The sequence below is a fragment of the Staurois parvus genome, unplaced genomic scaffold (assembly GCF_062004578.1).
Source record: "Staurois parvus isolate SC_StPar_1 unplaced genomic scaffold, SC_StPar_1.0 ptg000748l, whole genome shotgun sequence".
NCBI lineage: Eukaryota > Metazoa > Chordata > Amphibia > Anura > Ranidae > Staurois > Staurois parvus.
The window spans coordinates 2,157,668-2,175,343 of NW_028318544.1; the positions used below are offsets into that span (position 1 = coordinate 2,157,668).

At 41.4% G+C, this 17,676-nt stretch overlaps 1 protein-coding gene across 1 annotated transcript in view; it reads left to right on the plus strand.

Annotated features, from left to right (window-relative positions):
• PREX2 (phosphatidylinositol-3,4,5-trisphosphate dependent Rac exchange factor 2) overlaps nt 1-17,676 on the plus strand; it is a 369,719-nt gene that overhangs the window by 110,700 nt on the left and 241,343 nt on the right. The window contains exons 7-8 of the mRNA XM_089654281.1: nt 1,158-1,291; nt 9,979-10,082. Coding sequence (XP_089510407.1) covers nt 1,158-1,291; nt 9,979-10,082 — 238 coding nt within the window. The remainder of the gene's footprint in view (nt 1-1,157; nt 1,292-9,978; nt 10,083-17,676) is intronic.

Below are 17,676 nucleotides of genomic sequence, written 5' to 3' on the forward strand. Positions count from 1 at the left end.
AGTTTGAGGACCCCTGGTTTAAACCAACACTCTAGCTTAGCCTTTTTCAACCAGGGTGCCCAGGTGTGTGCAAAGGTTTCTTTTCTTTGGAAGAATATATCACCTGTAACGTTGGGTGTGCTACATGTGTGAATTCTGAATGTAAAACTGTTTGTTAAGTTTTTTTACATTTTAGAATGGGGTGCCTCGAGAAGCATAAAGACTGAAAAATGGTTGAGAAACACTGCTCAAGCTCAAAATTAATACACTGCTTGCATTTAAAAAATACAGCCAATGTTTTAAGTGGGATTCCTGCTTAACCCTAACTATACCTAAAAACTGGTACCTATTTTTAATGCTAGTCTGGTCACATGATCCCTTGTGAGGGAGCTCCAGCAGGCTATGGGATAGGTGACATCACAACTCCAAGAATTTCCCAGCTGCTGTTAAGTGCTCCTTCCTCTCCCCTGCAGCAGCCGCTCACTCACACAGGGATACAGGAGCTGCAGGATCAAGCTGGAATATGGGATAGAATAGTGGACATGCAGCTCATTGGATTACATCATTAACTTCTATTTCCACCTTATACAGAACACTTTTTTTATTGGGGTTATTGATTCATTTACTACATTTTGTAAACCAGATAAAAACTGAGGCCTTTCATCACTCTTATTTTAATGTATGCAGTTACCACCCTTTTCAGCTATTATGCACTCCATTTACTGAAAATCTTTTACATATTTCAGTTGGTTTAGGTTAGTATATCTGACAATTAATTCCAAGATTTAAAAAAAAATTTCAGTAGAAACAATCATACATGGTGATGTCATTTATCACATTAAACTTTCAAAAGATAAATGTTTATTTCCTTACTGAAATTATGAGTTTTGAACTTGTTTCTCTAATGTATTTTTGCTTTATTATCTTTTAGCCATTGTTACGATGTTCATTATCTTTTGTTACTATTATTATTCAAATTGTTCATAGTGATCTTTTTGTGCATGCAAATTGATAACAGCAAATGCATAGAAATTGAAAAGCGTGTAAATCTTTTTTTTTTTCTTCATTTCCCCCCTGGTTTTTGATACTGATTTATAAACATTTCTTTTTATCTTGTACAAGGTCATTTACATATTTGCTTTAATGGATATTTTTCTTACTTTTGTTTGCTTTGTTAGGGATCTAGCATAACGGACACGTGCAGTGAGATGTTAATGCATGGTGTCCTTCAGAAGATTTCATCTGGGAATATCCAAGAGCGGATCTTCTTCCTCTTTGATAACCTTCTAGTATATTGCAAAAGAAAACAACGGTAAGAGTCAGTGAATTAATCTTACACTGTATGTCAATGGAATTGACGCAATGTATGCACTCGTATGAATGTGGGTTTTTTTTACTTGGCTTGTTTCTTTTCATTATGTGTAGCTCTGTATGTAGGCAACTATGTTTTCACAGTACATATACATAAATACATCAAGTCAACCTGGCATGGGAAATATACCAGTCACAGCAGTGCCTGGTATGTTTCTTGCACCTGATGTAATGTGTTTTGGTATATGTTCATACCAGTGCCAGGACAAGATCCTGCAGTGTCCAGAGCAAAGATGGCTAACTGTGTCCCCTCCCTGGGTGGAGTAACAGACAGGGTTAATAGCAGTGCACGTAGTTTGCTGTGCCAAAAAGTAAGTCATGTATGAGTTTAATAGCAGTGTACATTCTGTCCTGCAATAAAATACGGGGCCTCTATTGACAAAAGAAAGAGAGGCTCGGCATCAATGTCAGGAAAACGTTTCCCTGCCTTGGTGTTGTCACTGGAAGGAAACAAATGCCCCTGCATCGGTGGTGTCACTAAAAAGAAAACATGCCCCTGTGCCTGTGGTGTCGGTGGAAGAAAGGAATGCTCCTTTGTCAGTGCGATGAAATAGTGGTGTGGGATGCATTTAACTAAGGAGCCCTGTGTGACTCTAAGGAAGGAAGGGTAGCTGAAGGGCTTTGAAGGAGTTAGGGTGGCTCTGAGAGGGAAGCTCTGGGGCTGAGTTGCTTCCTCCACCCTCTGTGTACTTACAGTTCAGGCCTACTTCTCAGGTTCTTCCCCAATCTGATCATGTATTATGTCACATGACAAGGGGACACAATGGAGGGCAGTCTTCCTTTACTCCCCAATGAAGGCCTGTACTGATAAAAAGGGGGCTGTTCTCAACAATAGCCCCATCTGACTGCTCTTTTCTGCCCACATTAGGCTGCTATTGGAGGGAGAAGAGGGCAGAATAATACCTTCAGCAGCTATCGCAGCCCCTGCTTGTCTCTCATTTTTCCAGCTGCCTGAATGACAGTTGCCTCACTCTTGTTGTTCAGGCAGCTGATGAATGAAGAACTGTCAAGTGTTCCCAGCCCCCTTCCACATAAAAAAACTGCACAGAGTCTGCTGGGGATGCTGACACCACATCTAAGATGGTGGTGTCCAGTAGTAGTCTCAGGGCATATCAATTTAAGGGAGGGTTTTATAGGCAAATAACATGCCTAAAATATGGTCTGGCAAGAGGATCTCTTTAATATGACCCTCTTAGGTAAAATAAAATGGCTAAGTGGTTAGTACTTCTGACTGGCAGTGCTAGGGTCTTTGGTTCAAATCCCAACCATGGCACCACCTGCCTGGAGTTTGTATGTTCTCCCTGTATCTGTGTGGGTTTCCCCCGGGAACACCAGTTTCCTCCCACACTCCAAAGATAAGCTGGTAGGTGAATTGGCTCCTGTCTAATTTGACCCTAGTATGTGTATGTATGAATGTAAGTTAGGGACCTTAGATTGTACACCCCTTGAGGGTTAGGGACTGATGTGAATATACAATATATATGTAAATCGCTGTGTAAATTGACAGCGCAATATAAGTACCTGAAATAAAATAAAATACAAACTATCTCTTTGATAGTAAATAGTCACCTTTCCTGCTGCCAGATGCTGTTTCATTATAAAAAAAAAATCTAAGATCCTTACACTACCAGGAGTGTTGATCCTCTGTGTTCCCTGGTATACTTAGTGGTTCTTTCCACTGTCCCCTATGATAGTACAGGACACAGTGCTGACATGGAGGTCAGCAGGAGGAGCCACTAAGTGCTGCAGAGAACATATGACAGTGGTTGTCAACTGTTGTCAGCAAAGGGTTTAATGTTCAATATATGTAATATTAAAAGGACTGTCAGAAACTGCAGACCTAACAGAGAAAATGTGGGTCAGAGAATGTGGGCCTGCTACATCTTTGGCTGGGAATATGCTGCAGAAGACAATATGAAACTGGGAACAAGTTACATGAGGCTAGTAGAAATCAATATTATTACCCTAATCAATGTTCCCATTCCAGACTGCTGAGGTCCAAGGGCCTCACATCATATACCAAAGGGCCACTTGCAGCCCTGGGGCCACAGGTTGGGCACCAGTGACATAGGAGATCGACACTCCTGGAAGTGTCAGTCTTTCTAGCAGATTTCAGAGGAAGATTTCTGGGCAAATGAGACTTGTTCAGCAGCGCAGGCAACAAGCAGGGGCGTATTTACCACAAGGCAAACAACGCACTTGCCTAGGGTGGTATTTATCAAGGGGGCAGCACTTCCCCCCAGAAGAAGGGATGAAAGAAGGGATGGACACGTGCACTTTGGGAATCAAGTAGGATCCGAGAGAGACCACTTGATGGTCTATGTAGAAACTGACTTTTGTTCTCGGGCATGTACGGCGCTTTGAACATGAGTGTCTCTCTATCACTGGGGGGGTTAGTGGAAGGCTCTTCCGGGTGGGGGGCAGGGGTGTTGTTGGTCAATGTCAGGCGCTTTCCGTGGGAGGGGGAGGGGGGGTTGTGTTGGTCAATGTCCGTGGGGGCAGGCGATGTTTCTGTTGCCTAGGGCAGCACAAAACCTAAATACACCACCGGCAACAAGAGAGGTGATCTTTTACTCTTTGCTTTTGCAGGGACAGCTTTGTGGATAATTTTGTTTTACCCAATAGGGTCACTTTAGACAGGCATGTTGCTTCAAGTCGGTCTGCAGTTTGCACTCTGCTAATTTTATTTTGGTGTGTGTTGTCTCTGTACAAATGCTTGTCAGTTTTACGCCCTGGTGTACATTGTACGAACAAAAAGTAATGTCTGTTCTACATATTTAAGATGAAAACCCTGTTTAGACAGCACGTTTTTTGGTTGTTTTATTCATTTTGTTAAAAGCTATAGTTCCAAATATAGTGGTTTTGTAACCATGTGATGTTTGAGGAAGTCTTGTGGAAGTCTCTTAAAGTTATGTAAATTGTTTGCAATTGTGCATTTGGCCCTCCACTTCTCTTTAGATAAATAATCTTACATTCCTGTATTTCCTCCGGGAAATGGGATATTGATGGTCAGAGAACTTGCTGACAACAGTTTTCAAACAATATCAAACATGAAGTCCCGTCTCTGGCTATAAATACAATCCATACTGACAAGTTACTGAACTGTAGTATAGAAGTAAGCATGTCCCAAACATTACTGCTCTTCACACAAAGGTATTAATAAAATAACAATTTCACTTCATTGACAGTTCTTCCGAATAGCATGAAAAGAAAAACATATATATAATTCATAATAAATCAGCTTGCATTTTAAATTGGACCTTGCATTAAAAAAGTCTACTTATTAATTCAAACATCCCCAATGAAGAAAAGGGGAAAAAGATGAAAAAAGTTAGTAAATATACTTACCCTACCTCCAGTTTCTACTCACTGTGCCTAAAAAGGGTGGTGCAATACTCCTTACAGCAAGATTCCGGGAAATGCTGAGTACCCAAACATGTAATGAGATGATGGCCCAGCACAGTTTAGAAGCATTGTCCCATAAAATTTGAACATTCAGTATTCCCCAGGAACTTGCCAATAGGATGGTGATGTCATCCTCTGCAAAGTGGAAACAGATGGTAAGGTGAGTACATTTACAAACTTTTTTGTCACAGGATTTTTTTTACCTTACGGCGGTGTTTGTCATGGGAGGAATCCTAAAAAATAAGTGGACCTTAATTTGTAGCGCATGGTGCTGATGATACTGACAGTAACGCATATTCTGTCCTAGGGTGACAACTACCTCACTCGGTCTTCTTTTGGGTTGACATCTTCGGCCGTTTTGATTGGCTGGCCTAGGATTCCAGCAGCCCATAGATGGTACAATTTTCTTTCTTAGCCTGCCCATACAGGGATCGAATCTCGGCCGGCCCCTGCTGAACCAGCCAAATTTTGATCCATGTATAGCCAGCTTAAAGTGGCTCTAAAGCCTTAAGATTTATGCATTCTATGCATTAAGGTAAAACACCTTCTGTGCTGGGATACCCCCAGTCCTCCCACTTATACTTACCTGAGCCCCATCATGATGAAGCGCTGTGCATGAGAGCAGGGCTCTGCTCTGTCCCTCCTCACAGGGCAGATTTGTACCAATGGGAGCCATTGGCTCCTGCTGCTGTCAGCCAAACTCTGTGATGAGGGAACAGAAGTGAGGCCTTGCCCCGCTGTCTTTGTCTATGGACGCAGGCAGCAGGGCTCGGCAGCAAGCTAGCAAGAGTACCCCCATAGAAAGTGGCTTCCTATGGGGGTACTGGGTGAAGATGAGGAGCCAGGAGCTCCAGCGAACAAATCAAGAAGAGGAGAATCAGGGCTGCTCTGTGCAAAACCATTGCACAGAGCAGGTAAGTATATAATGTTTGTTTTTTTAATTAAAAAAAAGAAAAAAAAACTGAAGCTTCCCAAACAATGTACACTGAGTTGCGCACGTGCAGCTCATTGTACATTCTAAAGAACTTTAAACTTAAAATTAAACCCAAAACCAAAAATGTAATCTAAATGTAATCTATTACAGTTTACCAATTATTAGATGCCGTCGCTGTGTTCGTTTTTTTTGCTAGGGTTTTTCCATCAGTTTTCACCTGGTGATCAGGCCTGTAACGTGCTTCCTTTTTTAGCGTGCCCCCCACTCTGATTGAAGGAGCACAGGGGAACAGGGGGCACTGCAGACAGCACCATTGGTAATCTAGCGAAAGGGGAGTGTTAGATGGACTAGCAGATTTAGTTACACTAACAAATTGAAGCAAAGCTCTCGCATTTCAGTTACACAAGCAGTTACAGCAATGGTGTTTTGTGGGGGGGGGGGGGGAATAAAAGTTTTTTAGATAAATAAAAGCTGATCATTGTATGCACCCCTGTTAGTAGTAAATGGCTTGTCCCATCTCTGATATATTCTGCTGGTGAGCTTGCTTTTGAAAAATGACCGACTTACTGGCAGGATCACTAGATGATAATTGGGAAAAGAAAGCCTAAAAAATGAATGCAGCCATCACATGTAAATAATTTGAAAAATACTGCTTTAACTTTTGTTCCTTAGCTTAAACTATGAGAATAGTAATACATGTTTTTGCATTAGGGTTTGTGATACAGTAGTAGATTATTTTTAATGGCTGTCTAGTGTTTCAGAAACATCAGAATGAATTTACAATCTAGTGGCCAATAATTGGTAGAACAATGGTAAATCCTGCTGTAAATATATTGGTATAATAGTTCATCCTCCAAACACATCAAAGACTTGCGACTCTTGGATTAAAATAAATGTGACAGAGATCTAAGGTGAACTTTGTAACACTACCATGAGATATATCAGACTGTCAGCTGCAAAAATCTAATTAGCTACAGTGTATTCATTATACTGGTAGTATGAAGATCATGTATAATGTATTGCTTTGCTGCTTTTACTTACATCTAAACCGAGTCAGACGACATTTGTTAAAACAATGCAATGCTAATTATGATAAACAGTTGAGTTGTAAGTTGTACTCTGCTATGTGTCATGAAAAGTTCATATGTAACTGATACCACCAAAGGCATAGATTTTGTTTTGTAGAAACCAGTCTTTGTTTAGGTATGGTTCTAAGGTGCCCACAGATGTACATTGATCTAGTACAGATCTGGCTGGCTCTGGTTGGATCCTGAAATAATTCAATGTCTATGGACATTCCCTGACCTAACAATTTCCCTGTCTGAGTTTAAAGGATAAGCTGCAGGTAAAAAAATGTGCATTTATTATTTTTGTCTGCAGGAGCCTGTAAACCATAGCACCAGCAATCAGTAGATCGCTGGTGACATGCAGGTCTCCTGCAGATCTGTCAGAATATCTGTTTGCTCGTACAGGATGTAAGCCAATGAACTACTAGGTCTCCATGGTAGTTCATTGAGGACTACAAGCTGACAGCCGCCAAGGCTGCCAGGACTTGTAGTCTCTCAGTCACAGAATGAGTAACGCAGCTGCACGACCAAATTTAAATTTGACAGTTAGCGGGGGGGGGACGGGGGGGGACCCCTGCTAGCTGTCAAAGCAGGGATCGAGGGTAGTGGTGGCCTGTCAGATCGTAACATGTTACATGTTACACCCCGAATATGGGTGTAACATGTTATGAAAGGTGAACTTATCCATGGAAAGAACTGATTTAATGGGTTTGTTTACTCAACCGGGGCAATATTTGTTTGGCAGGGTTTTATTTCCTAGCCAATAGCAGTTCATCAGTTGTGGCTTAAAGTGACATTAAACTAATTTTTACATACATTGTGTTTGCAAGAAAATTACTTAGAACCCCCAAACATTGTATATATATATATATTAGAAGAGACCCTAGAGAATAAAAAGATGGGTGTTGCACTTTTTTTTATGTCACATGGTATTTGCACAGTGGTTTTTCAAACACAATTTTTGGGGAAAAAGTAAACTTTAATGAATTTTATTGCACAAACACCATTTTTTTTGGTAAACTATTAAAAAAAAGATGATGTTATGCTGACTAAATAGGTACCTAACATATCATGCTTTAAAATTGCCTACGCCTGTTGAACGGCACTTAACTATTTCCATAGGTGATGCTTTAAATATCTTTACAGGTTACCAGTAAAAAGTTACACAGAAGGTCTGGTGCTAGAACTGTTGCTCTCGCACTGACATTCGCAATAATACCTTATAAGTGTGGTGCAATCACCATTTACATATGTGTGCTGGACTTACATAGGAGTTCACATTTGTGCGTAGGCACAGGAAGATAGGGATGCTTTAAATTTTCTTTTACTTTTTTTTACATTTTATTTAAAACTTTTTTTTTTTTACGCTGCCTCTTTAAATCTTTTTTTTTATCAAAGCAGAATTCAGGACAAAAAATTGTTTGTACCATGTAGGGGGGCTGTGCCTGCACTGCATGGGCTAACTGCTCGTTTGTGTCTAGGGGTGATAAAAGCAAAGATATAATTCCCAATTCCGCCGATCCTCCAAGCGCAAAACTGGTCCCTGCCGCTTCTGCCCCATGCACGCTAGCGGTCTTGTGAATGGACTGCTCCTGACGTCATCACGCCCATAGACAGGTTCCAGGTGTGAGGATGGCAGGAACAGTCCACCTCTGGATATGGGAGAGCGCAGTTTTGGAAAGTTTGAAGGGCAGGGAAAAAATATAGCCTTGACCTCTCTTTGGACAATGAGCAGGTAACCCATGCAGTGTGGGCACAGCCCCACTGCATGCGACAAAAAAGTGGAATTGCATGGATTTCTGCTTTAACTTTATTGCCATCACAAGGGATGAACAACATGTGACAGCATGGGCTGTGACAAGTCCTCTTTGTTGAGAGATCTAGGGTCTATTAGACACCAAATCTCTCCTCTGGCCTCCAGTGCAGCCGATCAGACACCGATCGGTCTGATCGGGTGCTTTCCTTGCTGCTAACGGCCAGTCAAACAAAGAGCCGAAACCGGAAATGACTAAATCCTCATTGCTACTGGTTTCTGTGGTCACAGAGAGGGAGGAACAATGTCAGTTCCTCGCTCTCTATGTAGTGCAGCTGTTGCTACTGGTCTCAGCTGTCCCCAGCTCCCACAGGACCCCCTTCCACCACCTGCAGCAGTGATCAAGTGGCTGTTCAGCCACTCGAATCTCTTGTTAAAAATCCCACTGCCAGACATAAATGTAGATATCAGGATGATGCTTGCAGGTGCAGGCATCATCCCAGTATAACCACTTCCTTCCCAGGACATTAAATGATGTCCACCTGGGGGAAGTGGTTAAAATTAGAATGTACCTTCTTTCTCTTTTTTTCTTTGTTTCATATCTCAAATGCAAGCTTCTTTCTGCTGTTCTCAGATTTCCTGTTCTAGGGTGGCTACGTTCATTCTCCATGTCCCCTTGTGTATGTGAATGTAGTCATCCTTCCCTGCTCACTGCCAAGATGGATTACACATTTATGTGCAGCCCATTCAGCTCAATAGGATTTATAGTATCCATAGAGCGAAGCATGTGGCCAGAAATAACAGCACCGCAAACTCTAAACTGATAGCGGTGGACAGGGGCGGACTGACCATTCAGCTACTCGGGCACTGCCCAAGGGCCAGGGGTAAGTAGGGGGCCCCATGAGATGTCCCTGGTACCTTTCATAGGCTTTTTTGGGTGTGGTTTGAGTGTGGCCGAGGACACAGGGGCCCCATGATCCCTTTTGCCCAGGGGCCCCATGAGTTGTCATTCCGCCCCTGGCGGTGGGGTACATCAATGGAGGATAGGGAGTGTGAACAGGACAAGAAAAAAAGCTAGAAAACAAGAGTGAGAGACTTTTTAAGCAAAATAAAAAAATAAAAAACAGAGCTGTGGTATACTTGATATTTTGGAACAATTGAAAAATTTAGTTTAGTGCCACTTTAATTCTTTTCATTGCTGAATTTTCAGCATTATATAATATTTTTAGTGTTATGTTTTAAATTGTAACTGAGATCATGAAAAAAAGCCAAATCCAGACGACGCATCTTTTTTCATTGTTATTAAAAGCGAATCGTCTGTATTTACCCTTATTAAGCCTACAAGTGGTTCTTCAGCCGCAAAGTATGATCTTGTTTTTAAATAACATGGTTAACTTAGGATGTATTAAGTGAGGACATGTGCAGAATTTCTTGTTACAGTAATTAACTTCATTTCACTTAATTTGCAGGCGATTGAAAAATAGCAAAGCATCCACAGATGGGCACCGCTATCTCTTCCGAGGCCGGATTAACACTGAAGTGATGGAGGTTGAGAATGTTGACGATGGAACAGGTGTGTACACAAGTAATATCAACAAAATGATGGTCATTTCTAAGCGATCAAATGCTTCCCACTGAGCTGGCTGGCAAGTGAGTATGCCATTTCATCAATCAGACCAGCTCAATGTCAGAGATGGTCAAGAAATGCTGTTTAAAGGGCATAGTCAATGTAAGTCTACTGTTCAAATATAAAAAGAAAGCAGCCAGTCTACGATCTTACTCCTTTTTAAAAACAATTGAAATCAAACATTAATCTGGTGTGTTACAGATAAGTAATATTTTTTATTTTACTTTACTTTTTTAAGTTGGTAATATGTAAACTGGTAATAATATATTGTCTAAGAGTGAACATTGTGTCAGCATGTGCGTTTTGTACTATTGATGTGTTGTACCTCCTTTTTTTTACATTGCTTTATAGAACACAATTTTGGAGGCTCAAACGGGCTTACAACCTAATACCCTGACAATATACTCACACAATAGGACATATTGGTCAGACTCCAGTTATCCAGTATGTTTTTGGAAATAAATAACTTTCAAATGAGAGGATACCAAGACTACTTTTGTACAAATGTCAGCTAGGACTGGACCAACAGCAGCAGTTTTTCTGGGTGGCAGCAGACTGGCACTGCTAACAGAGAAAATTACATTCTAATACAGCAATTCTCAACCTTTTTTTCAGAGTTGGCACAATTTAAAGGTATGCAAAATCTCAAGGCAACCCAGTCTAAAATGTAAAAACATTCATGTTATCTAAACATTAATGAAACCTGAGCCTAGGACAATGCAACTGTCTTCACATCAGAAGCCCCCTACACATCAGAGGCCCCCATAACATCAGAGCCCCTCCTATACATCAGGGATAATGTACACAACTGCCTTGGTGAAATTAAGTTCTCATCAGAAACCTACTTCACATGAGAGGTTCCCACATTACATCAGAGGTCCCCCCCCCAATCACGTGAGAACCCCACCCTTTACATAAGAGGCACCCAATTACATCAGAGGTCCCCCATCATATCAGAGGTCCCCCTGTCACATCAGAGTTATCCTTTCACATCAGAGGCCCCTATCACATCAGAGGTCCCTCATCGTTTCAGAGGTCTCTCCATCACATCAGTGTGCCCTCTTCATGTCGGAGCCCCCCATTACATCAGAGCCCCCTCTATACATCAGGGACAATGCTCAAAACCACATTAATGAAATACCTGCACATCAGAAACCCATTTAACATCAGAGGTTCCCACTACATCATATGCTCCCCTCCTTCATGTAAGAGCACCTACTTCACATAGGAGGCCCCCTGCATCACATCAGGTGTCCCAAATAATTTATGGGGTTGCTCCATCATATCAAAGTGCCCCATCACATCAAATGCCTCCATCACATCAGAGTCACTCTTATATATCAGAGGACCCCCCTATACATGAGAGAACCTCATCACCTCAGAGTCATCCCTATATATTTCAAAGATCCCCTATACATGAGTTCTCCTGTCACAAAAGGGTCTCCCCATCACACAGGCACCCCTTTCAAAGAGCACATCAGTCAGCAGGGTGAGAGGTGAAAGAAGCCTGGAGGAAGTGGACTTCAGTCTTTTTCTGAATGCAGGGGCTGGTCCTGCACATTTACTGTCCTGGATTTGTCACTGGTTGCCATGGTGCAGGTGAGCTGGCCGCCATGACCATAGCAACAAATGACACTGTGCATCCTTGCCCTAGAGCATAATTCATTTTCACTTTGATGGTGGTCGGCCTGCCCACACTATGGCAATGAATGATGCTGATTTGGGGCAAACTGAGTCCCATGCTTGGGGAAACCTGGGGGAACCCAAATGGCACCCTGGTTGAGAACCACTTTTCTAATGTATACCTTCAAGAATGAAGGAAATAGTTTTTAATAATATTGAAACTGCACTTATCTAACTATACAAGTCACATAAAGCTCAAATGTAATACATTTAAGATGATAGTTCTTTTGTGACCTGGACACAACCTCTAAATGTACCTATAAATATGCAACTTTTCATTATCTAGTCAAACATTATTATTTGTTAACATTTATATACAAATCCTATGCTTGCATGATGAAGACATTTGTAGCGGGTCAGACTGCCAGTCGGTTCTAAATTGTGAAACATGGAGCCTAGTGTAATGGCTCCTGAAATTTGACATGTTATGGTATACAGTTTCTGTACATTGCATTTGAGGTTTTACTCAAGCTTTAGTCTTACTAACATCTTTATTTTGGATGACTAAGTGTATTGATCTATTATATATTAGAAATATGACTCCAGTGTCAATTTATTAGCTTTTAATTGCTCTGTGAAGAGGCACCTGCAGTAGAAATTGATGTTTTTAAATGCGAAGAACATTATATTGCTCACAAAAAAAAACATTATGACAGCTATGTATGATAGAGGAACAACAAATTGCTATGCTTTCTAACTTGAGGTATCATATCCCTCATCATAATTTAATTTCTCAATATAAAAATTCTACCAGTCCAGTCAACGAATGATTTACTTGTTTAATACATAATTATAAATTACTTCTCTAGAATAATGCACTAGTACATTACATCTACTTCCAATATTTCATTAACTAAGCGGTTGCAATTCTTATCCAGTCATTACTGATGTCCTTCAACAATATTTTTACAATGCACTTAATATGAACCTACCTACAGAAATAAAACCTACAAAGGTCATAGCACTTACCAATGTTTAAAAGTAATGATTAGGAAGAAAAACATTTGTTGTTAGGCTAGCTCGGGGACCTTATTGTTATCCTATTATTATAAGGGGTATGGAAGTATTTGACTGGAATAGTTGGATTCTTATAGTTGGCAGCTTCTCAATGCCAAAGGATTTTCAATGTGTGCTTGGTTTGTAACTTGGTTTGTGAAGCACCACACTGAAAATTATTTGTCCAGGTTCATGTTTATCACAAAGCCAACATGATTGGTGGGTCAGAAAGTGCCACCTTCATCCGAGCTTTAGGAGAGGTAGTACATGACTGTATACAAAATGAAAACAAAATATCTGTTTTTTTTACTACATTGTTAAACAGATTGGGCTATGTAAATGTCCCTGTAAATTGTTAACAATTGTGTTGTTAACTTCTCGTATTGTTTAGAAAACATTATAACAGGAAAATAATGAACATATTTGTGCTTTCATTAAGATGTGGGGGCAGCAGAGTTGCTAAATGGTTAGCACTTCCGCCTAGCAGTACTAGGGTTGTTGGTTTGAAACCCAACCATGGCGGCTCTTGTACTGGGGGGAGGGACCTGAAGATGGTGCCGGCATGGAGCACGCTGTAGGTGCTCCGTGAGAACCCACCGGGAGATGCAATAGAAAGTTGGACATACCTCCGCTGTTGGTCCTGTTTCCTTGGGTCCTTGTTCCATTGCGCTGTTGGCCCCCTCTTGGATCACAGGGGGCGCGGTGGCTGCTTCAGTGAGTGGGGAGCCAGTTGCAGCAGTGGTGGAGCAGAGTGGATGTGGCTGTGAGGAGGATGCTGGGGAGCGCAGCGGAGAGTCTTGCGAGACGAGCCACAGAGATCCCTAGTAAGAAACACTTGTTCGAGTGAAGGGAGAGAAGAGCCCAGAGGGTGACACCCCTGAATACCCCTGAGAACTCCATTGCAGAAGAGGATTACGGAGCACGGGAGAAGTGCAGTGTACCGTCATGTCAGCTTCTGCCTGGGCTGAAGAGAATGCTCAAATTATGAAGTGGTGAGTGCCCAGAGAATTTTCAAGCTGTTGTTTGTTTGTAAGCAAAGTGAAGAGGGAGACAGCTTGTAAAGGAGCTGCACATTAGGGGAGTGAATCAGGGTCACCCAGTGGGTTTCAAAAAGGAACATTCAGGTGGAAAATGGACTGAGTGAAAACAACAAGGAAGAAACTAGAAAGCAGCGCACAAGTAGGATTTGGGGGGTGCTATGAGTAAAGACCCCTAAAACAAGCACAATAAAAAAATACATGCCTCTGCAGGAGAAGAGTCCAGGGGGTCACACCCCAGAGAGACAAGGGGGATGTAATAGCAGACAAGGACTGGGGAACAACAGTGGAGATCAGTCTAGACTGTTTTTGAGGACAACCGAATTAAGTCAAGGGAAATAAACCAATAATGGAGAGGGTGAAGGAGATATAAAAAGCACGGAAGAATAAAGAGAATGCTCACAAATGCCCACTAAAATGGAAATGGCAAACATGTTTGCGAAATTAGAACTCTCATTAAAGAATGATATGGCAATAATACATAAAGATTTGGGACAAGTTTTAGCTCGAGTGGAAGAAACTGAAGAAAAACTGGACAAACATGCTCAAACAATAACTGAGTTGAATGGACAAATGGAAGAAATACGTGAACAAATGAAAGTGCTTTATAAGATAGAAGATCAGGAGAACAGAAATAGAAGGAAAAATCTGAGGATCTGGGGGCTACCTGAAATGGCCCAGGGTAAGAACCTGAGAGACTTAATGAGTAAGGTGCTTAACCCAATAATGGAAAGACCCATAACAGAATAGTTGAAAATAGAGAGAGTACATAGAATAAGAAGACTTCAAGGGGTGTCAATGGAAATGCCAAGGGATGTGATAGTGTGACTTCACTAATATGAAAATAAAGCAAAGATTGGAACTACAAATCCCAGAAATAGCAGGATGGACTGAAGAAAACGGGGCTGGAAGGAGAAGATGGCAACTAAATTATAAAAAAAGAAGTGACAATAGAGATATGAGGAGTGGAAGAAGATGATACTTGGAAGAGACTCTTATAGATAAGAAACCCAACCATAGCAACACCTTCCTGGAGTTTGAATGTTCTCCCTGTGCCTCCATGGGTTTCAAAGACATGCTGGTAGGTTAAATGGATCCTGTCTAAATTGGTCCTAGTATATGTATGAATGTGAGTTAGGGACCTTAGATTGCATGCTCCTTGAGGTTAAGGGACTACTGTGAATGTACAATATATATGTAAAGCGCTGTGTAAATTGAAGACGCTATTTAAGTACTTGTAATAAATATAAAGCTAGGGCTACACTGGAAATTAAAGTGATACTAAAGGACCTTTTTTTTTTTTTTTTTTTTTTTTTGGAACATAACACATAACACATATATTATACTTACCTGCTCTGTGCAGTGGTTTTGCACAGAGCAGCCTGGATCCTCCTCTTCTCGGGTTCCCTACCGGTGCTCCTGGCTCCAACTTTCTGTCGGGTGCCCCCATAGCAAGCAGCTTGCCATGGGGGCACCCGAGCAGGCATATTCCCAAGCCGCTGTTCCATGCGTCCATTCACTTGGCTTGGCCTTGCCCCCCTCTCTCCTCATTAGCTGATTGGCTGTGATTAATAGCAACGGGAGCCAATGGCTCTCACTTGCTATCTCAGCCAATGAGGAGGTAGAGACCCGGGTCAGCCAAGGGTGTTGTGCACATTGATGGAGCTCAGGTAAGTATTGAGGGGGTTGGGGGCACTGGTGCACACAGAAGGTTTTTTACCTTCATGCATAGAATGCATGTAGGTAAAAAAACCTTCAGCCTTTACAACTACTTTAAATCTACTTGCTACTGAGAGAGTTACCCAGTTGTTGGCAGTCATCCCTTTAACAGCAAATTGGTTTCAGTGTGCTGTACATAATGCAACTGCCAACAAGTAGTTAAATCTCACAGTAGCATTTAGTCACCAGTGTAGCCATAGCATTAGACACAGAGGTAAAATGATTTTTGCTGACTATATGATATAACATTAAAACCAGGCCTCTTTATAGATTATTTTTTTCATCATTGTTATAATATTATCATACATATGGTAAAATAAGAATCCTCACCAGCACACCTTCTTATAATGATAATCTTGTCCTTTATTCACATAAAGCAACAGACATCACAGGCCAAAATTTCGGGGCCTCGCAGAATCCCTTTTTCAAGTTAGAGTGACCATGATCATATCATGCGTGTAGTGACATAGAAATTGTTCAGTCTCCGGGTAAAGACTCTCTAGGAATACTGTCAATGTTGGACTGGAAGCACAATCCATGGCATATACTGTAATTGTAATTCATAATAATATGTGCACATCTGCCAACTCAGCATATTGTATATTGCCTAAAATAGGTTCAGTGGAATTATCTCCTTCAAGGGCTTCTTTGGCAACTTCCTTTCTATTTTTGCCTGATATACCAGACAATTTAACCTTACAGATGTCTCACTTTTGGAAAGAGAAGGCCTTGATTCAGTTCAGTCAACTGATGGATATCAGAACTTGAAGAATGCATTTATTCATTCCAAAATGTAAAGGAAGCATATGACCTTCCTAGGCAGGCTATTTTATAGTTATCTACAATTTCGCCATTAAGTACAATCTCTTATAAGCGCCTTACATGTTTCAAAATTGATGTCATTCAAAAGAACTTGTTTGAAAAGCCAGTCCTCCAAAGGTCTAATTTGCAAGTTCTGTACAATTCTCATCTCTACACCTGCCCAAGCTTCTCCCTAGCACTTGAACATGAAAACGTTGGAGCAGATTCTGGGGGAGAATTACCCCTGACAGTCTGGTAAGGGATAAGGTCACAGGCTTCTGAAAGCTTCATTCTTGCATCATACAAGGTATACCAGTATAAAATCCTCTTTCACTGGTATCTTATCCTAGAACTTCTCCATTCCTCTGCTGATAGCCACTGTTGGCGTTGCAGGATGGAGCTGGGAATGCTATATCATAAATATTAGTCATGCTTATACCCTATTGACAGACCATCCATGCTCTTATCCATTCTCTTTGGGTCCTGATCCCCTTTCATCCAAAAACATTCCTATTGGGACTCCCTCCTCCAGCATTGTCTAATATCTGTAAGAAATTGTTAGGCAATGTGTTACAACTGCATGGTGCCTGATGGAAAACAGGGGAGCTTTCTTCTTTGATCGAGTTAGGCCACTTTCACATGGACGTTCCAAGAGGGTCCACCTGCCTGTTTTTTTAGGCTGACCCTATCGGAACCTCTACTTTCCTCTATGGAGCGGCAGATGTAAATTGACATGTGTCCATTTACACCCGCTGACAGTCACTCTGATCCACCAAAAAGAGATGGATGGGGATCTGTTCCCCTTCCATCTGCCGGATAGCAGTCATATGGAAATTGCTAATTTCCATCCAACTGCCCATAGAGGACAGTAGGCTGTGTCTGTGCTGCTTAAGACAAAGCCTCTGCTGAGCAAGCAGATCCACTAACAGGTTCGCCCCATGTGAAAGGGGTCTTACATATGAGGATCTGGGATGTAAAGAAGATAAAGTGCCTTACAGCTTCCCTGAATAAATCCTAAATATTTATAACCATATCTGGGAACTGTGGGGTCTTTTGGAGGCCCCACTGATTTGATTTATCTTGTCGCAGACTCAGAACTAAAGCTGCTGTGGGACATGTGGCTATGGTTAGCCCTAGGGTAGGTAGATGGGCTATGGCGGCTGGGAGTTTTATTCCCTTCTCCCTTCTTTTCTTTTATATCCTCTCTTTCCTTTCTTTAGAACCATTCTGTGTTTTGCAATAACAACCAACTTGGGACTTATCTCTATGGATCTGAATATGTGTTGATGTTATATAGCAGTACC